Raw genomic sequence first — 20738 nt, 5'->3', positions numbered from 1 at the left:
CATATATAATAATATATATATTATTTTTCTTCGACACAGTAAAATATTGCTAAAAGAAAACAATATAATTAACAGTTGATGTCATAATTCATTAATAGATGTTTATAACATCTATAGTTTTTATATCTAAAGACTTTTAAAATACTGTACGAATAAAGTTCTTCTAAGTCCATTGGGGTCACCAGTTGAGATAAATAAACTCCAAGTACATATAACGTTCTTTTTTGGCAATAGATTGCCAAACCAAATTGATCAAAATTAAGGTCTACTTTTTAAGTATTACATATTAATTTTTTTCCACAGATATGTTTACAATACCCTGTAGAGAACTCTCAACCTTTTGGCACCTAAGGTCATTCATCAAGCTTCAAATATTTATTTGATCTGTTCGACGACTCCCTTATACTTTTGTAACATTTTATAAAATGTATTTGTTAGTGGTCTAAAATTTTGCGAGATGTCCAGAAAAGTCAATCTTTTCTTTTCCTAAATTGCTACAGTATAATAAAAGTCGTAGCTACGACCTTCCTACTCCCCAAACTCCGTCTCAAGATTACCACCATCCGTTCCAGCCATTATTCCACCCTCTGTTCCATCCACCGTTCCAGCCACTGTTCCAGCCACTGTTCCAGCCACGGCTACCGGACCAGCCGGACCAGCCGGATGAGCGCCGGATGATTATTGGTCCGGAGGAGCCCCACCAGATGTTGCCGGCTGCTGCCAGGCCCAGGGCGAGGAGGAAGAGGAAGGCCTGGAAGAAATTAGTAGAAATTCTCAAATTATTACAATAAGAACTTTAGCGCCAGTTTACACAGTAGGTACACATAATAGTACGTGTCCCAAGGGCATTACTCTCTTCAGGACGCTCTAGATTGATGTTGTTTTTCGAACCTGGCAGCTGAGTCATAAACTAAACAACCAAATTTAACACCTATCAAAACCAGAAAATATAAAATAAGAATTAGGTATAGCTGAAAATTTCTAGCCAGGCACAGTCCTAAACTAAAACAGATTTAAGTTTTACATATGATCAAATAATCTTCGATTTTAAATTGTGTTAAGAGTAAGAATGTTTTACACAAACTTGTAGGTTAGGTCTACAAAGATTAGGTCTCATTTACAGCGAATACAGAAAAAAATAATTAAGATAATTAGGTACGTAAAAAATACAAAAGAGCATCGTTATGTCATACGTATGTGTATCTTTTAAGATACATTGTCAACAAAAGGGTTAATGAGGATGAGATAATTGTGAATGACAGTTTGACAGAACTAGGTACTTACAAACCTATCATTTTAAACAACCTGCCGGATTATTATGGAGTTGGACCTAAATAAATACGACCGCTTAAAAGTTTAATTTGGTATTGAGTTTATATTCGTAAAAAATAAAACAAGAAAATCAGTACAAAAATACAAAAAGATTTCTCAAAATTTAGTTAGAAAATTAATAAATTTAAACACTTACAATAATCTTCATGTTGTGTCAGGATTGTTGTGCATCGTAAGCGCATCCACGCGCTTATATATAGCATCCTGCGCGCAGGACCTTACCACACACATTTAAATTAAACTGACCTAAGTACAAATGGGCTTAAGTATACAAACTTTCTTACCCACATACGATCTTTTAAATTAGCTTGAATATCGTATGGCAGAAGAGCTTAACGCGGAGTTCATTAGAAACCGCAAATAATGTAAACAAACAAATTTACCTTCATTTCGTCGTAACCTCGCTCTTTTTGTGGACAACCATTTTATCAACAGTTTCTAATACTTAAATCGTTTATTTATATCTATTACTAGTTAAAATACATGTTAATTATTAATATTTCACTATCGTAAAATTTTTAGGTTATACGTCAAATCTTACTAAATCTGTCATATTTATTTAATTTACATTATTTGCCATTTCTATTGACCTCCAGATATAAGTTCATTCAGGCAGTTCATTATGCGTTTTGTAGCTACGTAACTGTCACTTGTTTTTACACATTTTAGGATTTTCATCATGTACAGTCACGTCTGAAAATATCGATACATACAACGTTCCAAAACTATGTATACACGACCTAATTGCCCATATATAAAGGTAGTGTATACATATTTTTGGCACTTTGTCCGTATCGATAATTTTAGAAGACGTGACTGTACCTAGATTGCTTTGGCACTCTTATCGCTTTAATTTAAAGTTTAGTTTTGAGTGACAGATTTAAAATGTTACTTGTTGTTTTCACATTTCGGGAGTTCAAAAGGTCAGACCTAGCTTTTAAACGGCGCTCTTATGTGTTCAGATTTAATGCTGTATTTTGCAATGCATGATCAAATGTGACATGTACAAGTTGTACTAGTTTCAGAGTAATGTGGTCTGATAAGGATTTGGACATGTTGACGTAAAATTGGGCAGTTGCAAGATGACCCGAGAGATATCAGGCTTGTTGGTGGCGATCGTCATTATAATGAAACAGAATATTTTTTTATGAATATATAAATATTACAGGGACATTATTATAAAAAAAAAATAACACATTATACACAAATTGACTGAGTCCTAGGGTAAGTTCAAGAAGGCTTGTGTTGTGGGCATCCATGACTCAGGAACCATAATACATGTGTTCATCACACAAATACATGCCCTTACCGGGATTCGAACCCAGGACCATCGGCTTCATAGGCGTAGATTCGGAACTGATGGCAGTAGGACTAGTTGGGAAGTGTATAAGTACACTTAAAAAAAAAGCAAGTTGGTCTATGTTCCAACGTCTTTAAAAAATCGTAAAATTAACTTTGATTGTTTGGGGCGGCTATCTTCGTGGGACTTAAATATTTATGCATTTTAGCTTTGTGGCTTTAAGTCACACTATAATAAAAGTATATTGAAATCATTTTAGGCATTGATATTGGAGTAACACTATTTCTCTATTCTATTTTTGATCGTCTCAAAGATTATTATTCACTAGATGATGTGTTCATTGCAGTTTTATGTCATGGGCAGCAGGTCTGACTTCAGACAAGTCTAGTTTTACTATTCGAAGTCATAAATCGTATTAAAATATCAGATTTCCCACGCTAGAAGTAAAAATGCAAAACACCACCTACGTCCTAGAAGAACTGTTCTATGAGACATTTAGTCTGCATATTTCCTTGTCGCTGGTTTTGTAAAACCTTGCCAGTAGAAATAAACTAATTGCATATGTTAATTATAAATGGCTGTAATCTAGACCTAAATTTTGCGCCATGTAGACCACCTAGGAATGTAAATATGTGAATCATGAATAGTACAATGCACATTCCTTCGTGAATCTCTGTTACGTAAGGTACCTAGGTGTTTTGTTTTCATAGATAAATTACTGCTTGGTCCGACTTTTTGTCGAGTAAAATTGACTAGAATTGCCTAAACGTCACACATACTTTGTTCAATTTGTACAGTCAGCATCAAAAGTAGCGGATCAAATAACGCTTCATAAGTATCTATTATACCATTCTGTAACAGCTTCACAAAAAGTGATGTCTTTAATATAGAACAACTAAGACTGTAAAAGATATACTTTTGAACTGGAATTTTAGAAATTCATCTATTTTCGGAAAATTTATCCGGAATATCAGATACTTTTGGCGCGTTGTTTCATCCGCTACTTTTGATGCTGACTGTACCTAAATGTTACCTACATTTACATGGAAGAAGAGCGTTTTAAATGAAAGGTGATTATGACATCTACAGGTATTTGATTGGCAGGTCCACGGTAAAAATAAAAATAAAATTATTTTAGATATTTGTTTGACTATAATCGAACGTTTAGGATGCAAGGATTTTGAAAAACATTTTGGTCCCTTTCTGTGAAATTTATCTGCGAAGATATGGACCTCACAATTTTAAAGTGTCATGGTGATGACATTTTATGTGCTTGAAAGAAATGAAGCAAAAATAAGTTTTGTATAAAAAATCGATGTACTTTTTTAACTACGGTATCTGAAGCTACATAAACTAATTATAGGCATAGATATACCGTATCTTGTTGTAAGTACAAAGTTTCAGAGCAATCTAGCTAGTTGTTTTAAAATGAGACCGTAACTACGTTTGTATGGAGAACCGAGCTTGCTGCGGACTCTTAAAAACATTGCTATCGAAGTTATAAAAGAACACCCCGTAAAGGTTTATGTTTACTAACAGTTTTGGACCCCATATCCGATGCTGCGAGCTACCACACGTAGTTGACGATATACAAAGGAGAAACTGCTGCTACTGCGTTATTGTTAGTACACATATGTGGAATCTAAATAGCATCATATTTTACTTTGACTCTCCATGCCCTCAATCAAGCGGGGAAGAAAAGCCACAGTGCATATCATGTACTTACATGTATTTGGTATTACTTAATACCAAAGAGAATTTGTAATACTTATATAAAATCATATTTAAGGAAAATGGCTATTTTCGTAGACGTTTTCGATTTGTCTTAAGATATGAAGAAGGCAAAATGAACTTTATTCCCCTAAAATGCGACTTGCCAAGTCTAGAAAGTGTATGCATACGGTAGGGCCTAAAGTATATAATAAAATACTACTGGAGTTAAAACAAAACGCGAGCGAAAAAAAATTCAATAAAAAACTTAAATCTAAACTTAAATCGATGCCTTTTTCGAGACCTAACACAGACCTAACAAGTGAGTAAAACTATGTATATATAAATAAAACAACTGGTTCGCTAACTCAGCCTTGCCTCTCAACTATAATTAAATTATAAGACTTAGCTATAAGCACAATGTACCTGACATGTAAAATTTTATTTTATCAATAATGTATTGAATTGAACTGACTGGTTCCAAACTAGCAACATTAAGTCAATTATTGGAATCCTAATTACGTATTTAATAAATGCCATATCTGGCTTTGATCGCCTGTCTTATACGCGAGGAGCTTCAACGCGTGCACGATGACATTCATGACTATGTTTTTAGATGCACTTAAAGGTTAATTTCATAAGTTTGCTTGGTTATAGACGAGTGGATAAAGTACTTTAGCATTGAAGCGCAATGAAAATGGGTCGGTGTGTCAAAATTCCCGTTATATTTACCCGTTTTTATTGCTCTTAATTGTACACACAAATGTGTAGTGGGTTTGGGTTATTTTGCATCATTTATTAATATTTCAAGGTGTTAGCAGACCTCCAATAGCCAAGAATAGCTTATAAATGAATAATAAATTAATTATTCATATAGATAAGCATATTTCCGCGAGATATATCGGAGCAAAAGAGATGCTTACATACATTCGAGAACGACTAATAGGTACATAGAGCATTAAAGTACATGCTTATTATACAATAAATAACATAGAGTAGGCTGCAAAATCAGCATATGTTAACGGCACCAATCATGGGACTTTTAAGAAAAAAATGGAGTTTTTTTGATATTTCACCGACACCTGTACAATATCTACCGCTTCACGCTTTAAAAGTTGAATGTCCAATTTGTCCTTTATGTTTTCTAGGGATTTAATGATAGCTACTGCAATTGGTTTCAATATTATTAACTAATCGAAACTGTGGTTTTTTGCTCTAGTCATGGGATGTATGGCGCCATTCATTTTTAAACTAACAAATATCAATGATAATTTAAACTTATACAGCTCTTTGGCTCTTGTTTATGGTAAAATGTTGCCAGCGATTAAAAACTGATGGTAAATACTTGCTTTACAGGATTTGTCTATACCATCCCATTACTGGTGCCTATAATGGAATAGGGGTGTTTACTATAATGGTATCCGAAAACCGTGCATCATGGTCGATCTGTCGATTTACTATCAGGCGGCAGTAGATTTCGGCTGAGTTGCTTTAATGGATCTTTTTTGACTGATTTCTCGGATTTTGACTGGTGTCAGCTGCTTTATGAAAGTCTTGTTTGATCGACGAGAAGGTGAGCGTAAGTAGTGTATTTTGTTATAGCAGCAAACTTAAACTAGACGTGATTTTGGTGCTGTTAAACAATTCTGAAAGATTTTTTCCAAGAGACTTTGGAGTCTAGAGACTCCAAAGTTAATACCTGGTTGCCGTCTGGTTGCTTTGAGACCTGAAAGATCTAAATCTATTGATGGACATTTTATATTATTGTCTGCTTATGACTCAGAATGTTGAGGCGAGGCAAGAACCTCGACGGCGAAAATAGTGCACACATCTCGAAAATACCATTCGGTTCGATGCGTTACCAAGGAAAACCAGCTAATCGTATTTTCTGATAACGTCGTTATTAACAAAATGGAAGCGATCGCTTTGCGCAAGAGTGAATCCGATGGGCGATACATACCATTGATTTTTCTTGGACCTTATTCCTTTGTAATAAAGTTAAAGATTGGTCAGTCTTTGTTTTGGTTTGATACTTATAACCTGTTCATAACTGGGCTAATGATATGAGGCAAGGTCAATATTCATGAAGATTTAGGCCTATTTGGGTGACAAGTATTTAATTATCAAGTTAGAGATGAGATTAAATTATTTTAGTATATATTTGGTTTAGTTTTATTGGTCTATTGGGTTGAATTGGGCTCTGCGGTAAAAGCGTGCGACTTTCAATCCGAAGGTCGCGGGTTCAATCAAAGAGTTTTTCGGAACTTACCTGTGTACGAAATATCATTTGATATTTACCAGTCGCTTTTCGGTGAAGGAAAACATCGTGAGGAAACCGGACTAATCCCAATAAGGCTTAGTTTCCCTCCGGGTACGAAGGTCAGATGGCAGTCGCTTTTGTAAAAACTAGTGCCTACGCCAATTCTTGGGATTAGTTGCCCAGTGGACCCCAGGCGCCGATGAGCCGTGGCAAAAATGCCGGAACAACGCGAGGAAGATGGTCTGTTGTGGGTTGAAACAGACTGCATCTCAACTGCATAACGACTGTTCTGTAGTCGTGCTTTTCCTTACGAATTGCAGTTTGCTTCTGCTGTTATTTTCTTTTTCAACCCTTAATTTACGAGTATATCTCATTAACTTCTATAACTGATCCCGAAAATGTGAAAGTTCTTACTTAATTGCCTATTTTAAACATTTCGGGTTAGACGTCGATGTATTCTATGGTCAGCTAAATTTTGTTCCAATGTTTTCGTTTTGGTGCCATAATATTTATAATTAAAGTTTATGCAAATTTTAGACTATAAAACATATTGTTTACTATATTGATAAGGTAACCTTCTAACGCTAAGATTCGTGAGCTTTTGCAACGATTGCATATTCATTCACTTGCTGCATTTCCTGTTAAATCAAGCACAAAAAAACGAGATATCTGAGCAAAATTTAAGCATAAGGAAAATTCAATGAACGTTTCATTGCACTTGATTAAATTCAAAAGGATAATTGCGGATTAAAAAAAAACAGGAAATAAATTAAAGCTTTTTTATTTGGTATAAGAGCAATTTACCACCAACCAGAGGCGTACCTCGGGGCAGCGATCAGTTTGGCTGAGTGTAGGGGTGCGTGCAGGGACGTATGGAGAGGAGCAGAGTGGAGGAGTGGTGAGGAGTGGAGCAGGGGCGCGGAGTGCGCGGAGAGGAGAGGGGCAGAGTGGAGGGAGTGAGAAGAGAGCAGAGGAGCTGATTGAAGGGAGTGGGAAGAGAGCAGGGGAGCAGAATGGGAGATTATAGGAGCGGAGTGGGATAGCAGAGGAGCGGAGTGGGAGAGCAGAGGAGCGGAGTGAAGAGAGTGAGAGGAGAGGAGAGGGGCAGAATGAAGCGAGGATGAGGAGAGAAGAGGAGCAGAATGAGCGGACAGCAGAGGAGCTGAGTGTAGAGAGTGAGAGGAGAGCAGCGGAGCGGTATGGAGGGAGGGAGAGGAAAGCAGAGGCGCGGAATGGAGGGATGACGACAGCAGAGGCGCGGAGTGTAAATGGGCGCTAGCGTAGGGCGACAGCGAGTGCGCGCTCAACAGCGGCCTGTGGCTCAGCAGCGATGAAGGAGCGCTCAGTATCGGCGCTGAGTCGAGGGAGTGAGCACTCAGGATCGGCGCTGAGTGGAGAGAAGAGGCGCTCAGGGGAGACAGCAGGCCTCCGGGCTCGCCGTAAATTCCGCGCTTGACGCGGGCGGAGGCCGAGGCCGCCAGGCAGAGAAGGGCGCACACCTGGAATTACACACACGTAATTAATGATATGTTCAGCAGATTATACCTGAATTCGTAGGTTGCTACGCAAGACGCAAGGCCTACGAATGAATTTAGTGTTAGAGCCGTTGCCAACTAATTTTTAGGTTGATGTTGATGCTCGACTATCAGGTATAGTATAGAGAGATGTGTATTCAGAGTATTTAGGCTCAAAAAGTTCTCGTGGCGATACTTAGTTTTCGTAAGCGATTTTTTCAAGGAAAATAACTAGGCTATAGGTATTAGGTACAAAAGTCGTTTTTCATATGTGTAGAATGCATTGTAAAGAATATTCCAAAATATATAACTAACGACTTATCAAAACACAGTGTTTAAATATTTATCTTATTCGCTTCTATATACATATCTGAACCCCTAGTGTAAATTTATTCGATAGTGTGACGTGACGTACGCGTTTGCGTTAAGTCTCATTTTGTATTCAATTTAGAAACAGCGCGCCAAGCGGGACGTTTTCGAAACTCAAAATCCCATACAAAATGACACTTAGCGCAAACGCGTACGTCACGTCTGGCTATCGAATAAATTTATACTAGGGGTCCTGATGGCAACTAAATACGTCTGAGAACCCTTTAAACAAATTAAATTGTTTTCCTTTAAGTAAAAGTTCACTGCGATAAAAACTTAGCCCTTGATTCAAATGTCACATATTTGGCCTAAAATCGTCTAAATGACGAGGCTAACCAGTTTGTAATCCTCAGTAATGCAGTAATGTAATCACTTAACACAAAAAATTCAACTTACGAAGAATTTCATTTTCACTGGTTTGGTCGACGTTTTTCGAAACAATGTTGCCATGTGTTGGATCTGCCGAGGTTTTATAGTAACCCAGAGTCTAACGGAATGTCGCAAGGGCTGACATCCCTCCTTCTGATCCAGATGTCGAAACCGTGTCAACACCTTAATTTCAATGCTACACATTAAAATTAGAATATATTAACGTCTCATGGGATGATTGACTTTCGATGAATCGAGATTAGTTACCTACAGTGTTTGTGCAAAACGTCATGGTTGAGCGTTAAGTCCCTTGCTGCAAGAGAATTTGCGTATCAAATGACTACTTTTAATATTATTGAGATTGCCAATGTCTTAGTAAAATAAAGTAGGTATTCATTACACACATTATCAATTACTGTGTCGTTACCTTAGGTGAATTACTTACGACATCTTGAAAATTGGAAGCCCAACCTATGAAAATTTACAAAAAATTGGAACACAATAATGTTCAAGATTACAAGATAGGTAGTAGGACTTCGATAATCCGTACACAGGACGAATTATCGAGGCCCTACTAATCATGTTTTGTTTTTATTTATTTTTTTATTTAAGGACTAAGACAAGACTTTCTGGTTATACCTGTACTAAATTAATTATTTTGTATTTTTTTATTTTGTGTTGATTGATATAAAATTTGATAATACCGGGTGTGGCCTGTAACATGAGCAAAAAATTAAACCGTAGGTTGTACTCCTCAAACTGACCAACATTTGTTCAGTGACTTTTGAAAATAACTTGTATTTCGATTTATACCATACTTTAAAGTTTATTCTAAGACGCAATGTATTGCGAATTTTATTAAGTTAACAGCGTGACAAGCAACGTCAATAACACAGATGACAACGTACATTGAAGATAATATTTAATTTGTATGAAAAATAGGAAGTCTATAATCTTCATAGTTTTTAAAAGTCGCTGAACAAATGTTGGTCAGTTTGAGAAGTACAGTCTACAGTTTAATTTTTTGCTCGTGTTACAGGCCACATCCGATATATACTTCTTATCTATGTCTACACGTAATAAAAATGTCCTTATGTTTTTTTCTCGTGTTAATAAATATAGCTAACCGGTAGACAAATGAGGTATTTTTTGCACAAAATTCTTAAATATTACAAAACTCGAAAATTATAATTATGCTCAGGCAGTATGAACTACATTAACTGCCATTCAGGTGTTAACTTGCTTTAGAAATTAAATAGAAACATAAATCCATCAGATGCAATCAGTAAAGTTATAACTCGATACGAGCATTATGTGGCCCTGCGGCGTTTCCCACGTTTCATCGTAGGTAGTTCCGGTCCCAAAGATCAAATTTGTAACATTAATGAATACGCTGCAACTAGAGTTTTGGACCCGGGTACATCCTTAAACTAAAAGAGAGATATGGGCATTGTGAATGTCATCTCGCTTTGTGTTGTGTTGTAGGGCACAGCACAGCGGTTGTCATTCCAGATCTAGTGTAGAACCCAACTGGTGAAGTACCTCCTCCTTACAGAAAGCCGCAGCCAAATAACACTAGACCCTACCCATAGTGTTGTGTTCCTATCGGTGAGTAAGGTTGCCAGAGGACAACGATGGCTGCTTACCATCTGGCGGGCCGTATGCTTGTTTGCCACCGACGTAGTATTAAAAAAAGTTATACTAGCTCAACCCCAAATTGTCAGTAGAAAAAGGCGGTAAATTTGAAACAAATAGGCGGCTAGGCTTGATCTACCACAGAAATTTTTAAATCGCGCCCTTTTCTACTGACAAGTTGGGTTGATCACTTGGTGGTCTATACTTATAGACTAAGGTAACTTAGCAGAGCTTTAAGCACAAACTGTGCAAGTGTTATTTTAAATGTCAAACTTTTATGAAGTTATGGCATATAAATAACACTCATAGTCTGTGCTATCAAAATCTCTGCAGTTATCTTGGTTTACAGAGGCGGCGTTAGGCCTACGGCCTCGCGGTCCGAGGGGCCTCGCGCCTCAAAAAAGTATATCTCGGACACAACGTAAATAGGTTCCTTATTTCTTGCGCCGCCACCTCGCTAAATGTACCTTGTCCACATAAAATGTTTGTCTTGCACTGTTGGTTTAGCTCTAGTTACGACTAAAACCGGTAAAATATCGGTCAAATAACGTTGTATTATTTACAAATTTAACTTATAAGCAATACAGTAACTGACTTCGGGACAGTACATTTAATTCTTAAGTACAGAATTAATAAACCATATGGATATTGAAAAGCGCATCTTTAACCGGGGTTGACTTTGTGATATAAGCAGAATTGACCTGTAATAAGATAACGTGTTGGGATCCTGGCCTAAAACGTCCGCCTTGCGCATGCGCTGCCTCGATAAATTGCTGTCAAAATACGTTTATATTACTTTTTAGGCCTGGTCACCTTGCGTCAAGAATATTATGAGTTGATAGGGTTTAATATAATGGAATAATTACACCTGAGAATTAAATCAACGCCCACACTATGATTTGCTTTTAAGTTTATCATTTATTAGGCTCTGCCCGCAAGTTTGTCCGAATAAAATTAGTTACTTCATTTTTAGGGTTCCGTAGCCAAATGGCAAAAAACGGAACCCTTATAGATTCGTCATATCCGTCTGTCTGTCCGATTCTGTCACAGCCACTTTTTTCCGAAACTATAAGAGCTATACTGTTCAAACTTAGTAAGTGGATGTATTCTATGAACCGCATTAAGATGTTCACACAAAAATAGAAAAAAAAAACAATAAATTTTGGGGGTTCCCCATACATAGAACTGAAACTCAAAAACTCTTTTTTCATCAAACTCATACGTGTGGGGTATCTATGGATAGGTCTTCAAAAATGATATTGAGGTTTCTAATATCATTTTTTTCTAAAATAAATAGTTTGCGCGAGAGACACTTCCAAAGTGGTAAAATGTGTGTCCCCCCCCCCCCCCGTAACTTCTAAAATAACAGAATGAAAAAACTAAAAAAAATATATGATATACATTGTCATGCAAACTTCCAGCGAAAATTGGTTTGAACGAGATCTAGTAAGTAGTTTTTTTTTTAATACGTCAAAAATTTAAAAAACAATTTTTTCATCAAACCCATACGTGTGGCGTATCTATGGATAGGTCTTCAAAAATGATATTTAGGTTCCTAATATCATTTTTTTCTAAACTGAATAGTTTGCGCGAGAGACACTTCCAAAGTGGTAAAATGTGTGTCCAAAGTGGTAAAATGTTGAACAAGATCTAGCAAGTAGATTTTTTTTAATATGTCTTAAATGGTACGGAACCCTTCATGCGCGAGTCCGACTCGCACTTGGCCGCTTTTTTATAAGATTCCTTTGTTAGAACTATTCGCTAATGTTGCGAACTAAAATCTATTATAACTATTTTATATTATAATGTTTGTTTGTATCTTTTGTAAGTTGTTCGTGACAAATCAGATACAGTTCGTGTCATCCACGATGACGCGCAGATTTGTCAAATCTAGCATTTAATAACATGACAATACAAGTCAAGGCAAGCGTCTTCGTGAATGACACGATCTATAAATCCGTAAATGAGGTTTGAACGAAAAATAGTCAGTGACAAAAGATTGAAAATTTTGACAAAATCAACTCATTTTTATTAATATTGATGACCGGTCTGGCCTAGTGGGTAGTGGCCCTGCCTATGAAGCCGATTGTCCTGGGTTCTAATCCCGGTAAGGGCATTTATTTGTTTGATGAGCACAGATATTTGTTCCTGATTCATGGATGTTTCTATGTATTTAAGTGTGTGTATATTATATATATCGTCGTCTGAGTGCCCTATACTCGTATCATAGGGCTCCTAATCTAAATTAGCATTTGGTACAAAACTTTTTAACACAACGCTTAGATGCCTACTGCCAGTACTGCCTGCCCATAGAAGATAGTTGAAAATAATATTTTATAATTTAAGTATATCAATGTTATGTCCATTGACGACCTGTCTTAGTGACCCTGCCTATGAAGTAGTTCGAATCCCGGTAAGGGCATTTCTTTGTGTGATTAGCACGGATATTTGTTCTTGAGTCATGAGTTCATGACTCAAGCAATTTATTTGTGTGACGAGCACAGATATATTTTGTTCTTGAGTCATGGGTGTTTTCTATGTATATAAGTATGCATTTATCTATTTAAGTATGTATATAGTCGCCTAGTACCCGTAGTACAAGCTTGGTTTATCTGATCTGTGTAAGATTTGACATATATAAATTAAATGCATTTAATTGAACATTGTTTTTTGCCCGCATAATCAATTCAATTAAAATAATAACGCAACCCAATTTTCAATGTATTTATATGATAAACAATGTTAGACCAATGAGACTTAGATATGACCAATGAGACTAGAATATGAAGCCAACCACAAAGATTATATTAGTTTTTTTGCTTCTAAATTTTCCAATTAAGGTCACTGTGGGCAAGACCGTCTACAAGGCAAGTCCGTCAACACATTATAACTCTTGAATTAGAAAGCGTTTGCCGCTTTGGCGTCGAGTTTATAAGTCAGTTTTTCGCGCTAGTTCCCTCACTCTAAAACAGATGGCGCTGTGACAACGAACTTCAGAGCAATCCGCGTAAACAAGTCATTACGTGTATGGAACTCGAAGTGATAGTGCGACAGTCTTTGCAAATAAAATTGTTAAAAATAGTTTGTGATCAGATTTTGCACCAGAACTCGACTACGTAAGTAATATAAGACCCGGCAATCTTTATTATGTGTTTAAATTATAAGATATTGGCTTGGTTTTGTAATTATACGTTCCATCATTCATCACATTAAAATTTTGCTAAGTTGGAAAGTCCGTCTACTATGCACAAGGCAAGTCCGTCATATGCCGGACTTTCCTTGAATCAGAGGTTACCAACTGTTAAATGGCTTCAATATTATTTATTGCGATTTTATAAGGTTACTACAGATACGCATTTTTACGACATTGCGTATGATGTTTGTGTTTTGTATTTATTAACAATTTTAATCTCGAAACTAGTAAAGAAATGTGTTCTTTATCCTCAGCACTATGTAACCGAAAATACAAATAAGAAAATACCTATTAAGTAAATCAATGAATAAATATTGGCCGCAAGCTAAGCATAGCTTAGCTTTTACTATTGATGCTAGGCGACGACATATAGAAACTCATATAGATAAATATATAAAAAACAAACATGACTGAAGGAACAAATATCTGTGTAGATTATACACGCAAATGCCCCTACCGGGATTCGGGCCTTCATATGTTACATTATTATACCTATGACACATATTATTACCCTTTTTACTCCTCTTGAATTTTAGAATACGGTTGTACAGTCATATTTTCTTGATAGTTTTGAAGATTAAAATCACTGCAGCCATACGAGTCCATACGTATTTTTTATTTCGGAACATTTATTGTACTTATCGTGATTTAGGCGATTTGCCTACACCGTGATACAAGGTTACGCGCCACGCCAACGCTGTACCGTGTGTGCCACGCCGCTATGTGACGTGGGTTCTTCGCCTTACTTATCCTGAAAATTTACGTATGTAGGGTACCTACTTGTGTTATGGAATTTGATTTGCCAATCACTATTTGATTTAAACTTGCTACTCCTATGAGCTTATTTATGTAACCCTCTTTGATCTCCGTAAATTTAAAACAACGAGTAAATTTAAAATGACTATTGGTATTTTATTTGAGAAGAAAAAAAATAAGTACGTATAATTATTTTCCAAAAAAGGTTTACCACCCCATTTACGTAGTATATGCCGGACTTACCTTTTAATAAGAAAAATTGTGTTTATTTCGAATCTAAACCCTATATTAACAAGTTTAGAGTACACTTTTCAATGTCTGGTTTCATTCTTTGTAAGGATTCTAATACGAACACATAAGCACCCATAGTATGGCTGATAACGTTACTAGACGGACTTACCTTAAACTACACGGGAAGTCCGTCTAATCGCCGAATTTTTAAAATACTATTGTTTTTGCTTAATTAATGATTAAAATGATCTGTCACTATAGCTTAATTATTATATATGAAATTCTTCATCGTATGTGATTACAAGCGGTCACGTAAGTGAATAATTAACGGAGCTAGAATACTCCAATGTAAAAAATAAATAAAGTATGCCGGTCTTGCCCACAGCCACCTTATATTACTATATTATATATCTTTGACGTTTCACCTACGTACTTTTTTCATAATTCTAAATTGCCTGTTTATTCGACATGTCTTCTTTATAACTCCTCCTTCTTCTTCCTAGCGTTGTACTATTGCCACGGCTCATGGGAGCCTGGGGTCCGCTTGACAACTAATCCCAAGTTTCCCAACTAAGCGTTTTCGGCGCTTTTTGTCTTCTTTATAACTTTATAAATTAATACCGTAAGGCGGTTATCACATTGATGCGGCTTCATCAATGTCTATATGTATAATGACTCCTCTACGCTATGGGCCGTCATACTGGCCCACTGAGATGGACCAGCGTGTAGAGAAGGTAGTGGTGTCGAATGGCTTATGGCGCGGCGGGATGGCGATGGGATAGTTGGTTTTTCGTCCGCACATCAAAGGTAGTGAGCCAGCGATGGTGCGTGGATACACACCTACGTATGTACCATTCCATAGTGCGTGCTGCTCTTAACCATTGTATGGCCATCTCGCTGGTCCAGCGCCGGGCAATAGTGTAGAGGAGCCATAACCATCGCATGGTCATCTCGCTGGTCCAGCGCCGAGCCATCGTGCAGAGGAGCCATAATGTTATAATAGCCAATCTTGATGACACAGAGGAGCATAATTTAAACTTAACTTGTTGGAGTAGGAATGAAACACTTACATATTTGGACAGATTTTATTATAATCTCCAAGTATTCAGCTCATTTTACACATACGCACTACACTTACACTTTTTAACAAAAGTTTACACAACCTTAAATGTCAACACATTATAAAAATACGTTTGTACAAAATTTGCGTGTTACTTCAAACGCTTGCCAAGCGCGGGCGAGATAATCGCTTGGACTAACCAGTGTGAAAACATTCTGTTATTATACAAAGTTGCTATGGGTCTCGAGAAAATTTCGCACTGTATAACTGGAGACCTACAGCTGAAAGGGGAGCTACCGCAACCAACGAAATTAAAAGATCGTCTAAAATATCTGCATCTCTGTCGAATGATGTAAAAGCAAAAGAGATGAATATAGACGATCATAAAATATCATGATAGCCCTAGGCAAATAATGTAGACAAAACACAATGACGTTCAGAGTTTTACGAGGTAGACATGCTATGAGGGAAGCGATGGCTGAGATACGCGTCATACTCGTGAACGGGTGCTGTTTGTGGAGACCGGTCTGTTTATTGTTTAAGCTTACACGGGCTACATGTGATGTTATAAGTATGTAACTTTACTTTTGAGTGGCATTAGCGTGAGACACTTCATTCGGTTCTTGTCTGATTTAATTTCTTGTCTTTTAATTATTTATATAAGAATTCAAGTCTTGAAGACACTCTACATCTCTAAGGATAATTTAATGATTTTTTTTTTAAATAAATTTTTCTCTGACACTTAGAAACTTATTATACTTACATCGGTTTACATTGGTTTTATTTTTTTATCATAGTTTTTTTGTGTAATTTGAGACAGTAATAATATATACTTTATTAGAGATGTCTAATAAAGTATATATTATTTCATCGATTTCATATTTGTAATTGTATTTTGTAATTTTTATTGTTTGTAACAATTGTCATGTAAAAGTGCCCCTGTGGCCTATTTGCTGAATAAATGATTGATATTGATATGAAATAAAAAAAATGACCAAATGTAGGTACTTCTAAGTGCCAATTGCTGGTGCCCTTTAGATAAAAAGAAAATGTAGGTTAATGAAGATCGTGAGACAGATTTAAATAATGGTCACCTAATTAAATTAAAACAAACACCATGAAACCGTGCGAAAGTTACGAAATATGTTGTTTGTTTACTCATAAATAGATTTACGAAACGTCATTGGCAAAGTACTAACGTCGCAACTCGTTTTATCTACAATATTGTTCCAGTAACATTCCGTCCATTTTGAATGTCACTTTGTCACCGATTTGTACTATAAATTGTTTATCACAATGTGACGTCATGGTTAATTCAAAATGGCAGGCCCAGAATCTTAAAATCACAGTGTGCTCGATTGACATGATATGTACATCGTAGACGATATCGAGCGCATTATATTCAGATATGATGGTTGGACATTTACTTAACACCAGGTATCAGCATAACGTTGATAAGGCCAAGGGCTATACACTTGTGGCGTGTAAACCTGTTGTGTGTACTGGGGTACGTGATAGTTGTTATAATACGTGGTTGGTGGGTTGTGGTAGATGATCTGCCGCGAATATTCTGGCTGTTCCAAGTGGACTGTGTGTGTGATGGGCACGGAAACGGAGTAGATGGTCTTGGCCTGAGTGTGGATCTCCGTGGATTCGGGGTACTCGTATATGGGGAGCTGAAAAGAAACAAAACACATTTATTGCTATTGGCCGTATGCAGTGTGCGCTTGGCGGTTATGGGACAGAACAGTTATTATCTCTGACGGCAATCTAACGACGGTAACAAAAAATGTGACCTACATGTCATGCCCAAACCACCAAAATAAAAGTTCGTCTTAAAGCTGTCGGTGGATATATACGATTAATAATTTTAATCAAAGTATATAAGGACTAGAGCAATTATAAAGTCACAGAAACATAATTTAGAGTTAGATCTTTGGTGCAGGACCTACCAAGTTTGCATTACTTAACACTTGTGTTTTGAAATTAGTACTTAGTGGGAAATAATTTGGACCAATGTCTCATTTGTACGTACGCTTTAGAGATTCAGTAAAGTGGGCCGTTAATTTCTTATTATTGTTACTAACGTCGTCGTTTAAATAAGTTTTTGGCAAAAATTTCATTTTTGGTACAAGCTTTTATCGCTGACTGAACTTTTTTTTCCATATGCAACTAATACCAATCGTGACAATTCTAAAAACCCCAAACACAATAAGGTTGCGTTGTTTTATTACAGAGTTCCTATGGCCACCTTCCAGCTCTATCATCATCCTATTTATACATGCATGCAAAATTTCAGCTCAATCGGAAACCGGAAAGTGGATCAAATTGCAAGATTTGATTAAAGACAACGGGACAGCTGAAACTAAATAAAAGCTTGAAAAAAAACCCTGAAACTTGGAACGAAAGTGCAGGTGGAAATCTATACAAACCTCGAGTACAAAATGATGACACCGCTGGGTGAATAAACAGATATGCTACGAGAAAATATCATCATCGTCAATTTTGATTTTGCTATGTGAATTAAAAATATATTAATAAAGTAATTAATTGTAACTACTCGTAGTTAAATTCTACTACCACAGAAGATATCTACAGCGCGAACCACCCAAGGCTTCCCTTGGTAACATTCAACAGCCTGAAACTTATAGCATAGAGGGCTGCTGCTCTTCTAAAATACTTATCTTTGACTTGTGCATTCAGCAATAGCATGTTGCCGAATTCAGTGCTATCTAGCTACACTACTCTCTGACTGTATGTAATAAGCAGGAAGCCTTGGGAGTCTAATCACCAGGACACGATTGTGTAGTGGTAGCTCCGGAGCTAGAAGTAGAAACCAACGTCTGGGGCCAGTAGCATGTACAGTGGTGGCGGGCGTGGAATACCATGTTGGAGGAGCGGACCAGGGGGTTGGTGCGTGTGTGTCCTTCTTTTCCAATTTCATGGTATTTCTAACAAACCTCTCCAAGAATTCTGATACGAGTGGGAGAAAAGAAAGAAAAAATGGAAGGCCCAAACCTTGAGACTATAACTACCAGGATTTCAGGACACATCAAAAGAGAGTCAAGAGTTTTTTGTGACAGCAGCCGAAAAATAGCTTGATGGTCAAATATCAATAAGATCTAGGATCAGGGAGCACTGCTGCTTAGAGACATCTAACTAATTTACTCTAAGCATGTATATACAGCCTTGTGAGTAATCACCAGGACTGCTACCAGCTACCAGCCCGCGTCTAGAGCCAGCAGCATGCACAACGCGTTCAGGCAGACGAGATTGACGGCGTGGAAGGGGGCGTGGAGTACCGTGTTGGAGACGGGGTAGGCCTGCGTGTATGTCCAGCTTCGCTTGTCCCGGACGGCTGATGAAGTCGCCAGCGTGGCGTAGGTCAGGACTAGGATCTGGAATAAAAAGATTGAATTATGCAATTGATCTTTATAGAATATATAAAATAGAATAGCGGATAGAGAACAATGCGCCAAAAGTATTTGCCACCCTTTATAAAAATATTACAAATAGAAATGTAATATATGTTTGTCATAAGTGATTTAATTCATTGCGACTTATTTCTTTCTGTTAACAATCATTGACTGTACATTTGAGCTTGTGCTGGTGGCCTAGCGGTACTCTACATCGTTCAGTGTAGGCTAGAAATATTAAGTTTCTTGGAACCAATGCGGGAATAACATTTGACATTTACTATATAGTGACTTCGAAAGAAAACATCGATAGAAACTGAAAAATCATAATAGGTACCTATTATAATTCTATCGAAAAAATAAGTGCCTGCGAGATTAGGTTGCCAAAAGCGGACATCTTTTAACATGAAATTTGAAAGGTGTAGGTGATTTAAGTATAGCATTATGGACAATCAGCAAAACTATTAGCTTAGCTACATACAAATATGTATGCAGGGGTGTTAACTGAATAGGTACATAAAGTTTTAAAGTAGTTAGCTAACTTTAATAATTGTATGCACTCTATATTAAATCGGGCTTTATTGCTGACAAACATCGAGAACTACTGGATCCCAAACTGACTTTAATTATATTATGATAAACTGTAGAACTATTGAGCATTAAGGCAAAGCTTTGTTTTAGAAAAGCGTAGTTTAATAAAGTTTGGGATATTCTAATTAAACTTCGTGTACCTAGTTGTAAACTGGGGTTTTTTTAGTCTTTTGGGAGTGACGCCTAACACTGTAACTACTCTTCTTCCTCGCGTTGTCCCGGAATTTTTGCCACGGCTCATGGGAGCCTGGGTTCCGCTTGACAACTAATCCCTAGAATTGGCGTAGCTCTAGTATTTACGAAAGCGACTGCCATCTGACCTTCTAACCCAGAGGGTACACTAGGCCTTATTAGGATTAGTCTCCTCACGATGTTTTCTTTCTCCGAAAAGCGACTGGTAAATATTAAATGACAGAGTGGTCCAAAACAAGACAACGAAAAGAATTTCGACCCATGTGTGACTTACGTGATCATTCGGGATAGGGAACAGAGTTGCTTTGTTGATATTAAAACGAAACAAATTCAATCTCTAATGCTATTGATTCAAATATTGCCAATTGGGTGGGCCGCTAAGAGTTACCTATATCAACTTTTTATGGGCGTAATGTCACTTCATAATCTTCATATTCACCATTGGTAACGATAAAATTATTACACATAAATTTTACCTACGACACAATGATATCGACAATTTTATCGATTGACACTGATTTTTAGTCCATTAGTCCTCCTTAGGGTTCCTTATGTCTTTTGCACTGGATCATCCGAACCCTAGTGATCATTCTATACTGTAACTGTAACTGCTATCATATTAAAAATACAGGGCTTCGAGGTAAAACTTTTTATAAAATCTAGAACTATTTTAAATCCCTACACATAACAAATTAGCAACGTACCACAGTCTTCATATTGCAATGCAACGTGTTCAGGCGTCCTTATTCTTTCGAAATTCACTATCGACTAGCTATAGACGACCTTGCGCGGGTCCGTTTTATACAATAA

General features: G+C 36.9%; 2 protein-coding genes and 1 long non-coding RNA gene across 3 annotated transcripts; all 3 read right to left on the bottom strand.

The window, feature by feature from the left end:
• Positions 1-314: 314 nt before the first annotated feature.
• Positions 315-1830, bottom strand: LOC133525615 (uncharacterized). The gene is made up of 2 exons (XR_009800597.1): positions 1469-1830; positions 315-751 (listed from the first exon to the last, which is right to left on the bottom strand). It is a non-coding gene; the product is annotated as an uncharacterized LOC133525615 (long non-coding RNA).
• Positions 1831-7367: 5537 nt separating this feature from the next.
• Positions 7368-8917, bottom strand: LOC133525589 (cuticle protein LPCP-23-like). Its single transcript, XM_061861895.1, has 2 exons — positions 8882-8917; positions 7368-8101 (listed from the first exon to the last, which is right to left on the bottom strand). The coding sequence occupies exons 1-2, from the start codon at positions 8891-8893 to the stop codon at positions 7403-7405; spliced, it is 711 nt and encodes a 236-aa protein (XP_061717879.1). The 5' UTR covers positions 8894-8917; the 3' UTR covers positions 7368-7402.
• Positions 8918-17074: 8157 nt separating this feature from the next.
• LOC133526007 (uncharacterized) lies at positions 17075-20738 on the bottom strand. The gene is made up of 3 exons (XM_061862471.1): positions 20633-20738; positions 19032-19127; positions 17075-17405 (listed from the first exon to the last, which is right to left on the bottom strand). Exons 1-3 carry the CDS (start codon positions 20642-20644, stop codon positions 17157-17159), a joined length of 357 nt encoding a protein of 118 aa, XP_061718455.1. The 5' UTR covers positions 20645-20738; the 3' UTR covers positions 17075-17156.

Source organism: Cydia pomonella, chromosome 15 (genome assembly GCF_033807575.1).
Source record: "Cydia pomonella isolate Wapato2018A chromosome 15, ilCydPomo1, whole genome shotgun sequence".
NCBI lineage: Eukaryota > Metazoa > Arthropoda > Insecta > Lepidoptera > Tortricidae > Cydia > Cydia pomonella.
The sequence above is the reverse complement of the archived record's forward strand: the minus strand, read 5'-3'. Positions and strand labels throughout refer to the sequence as shown.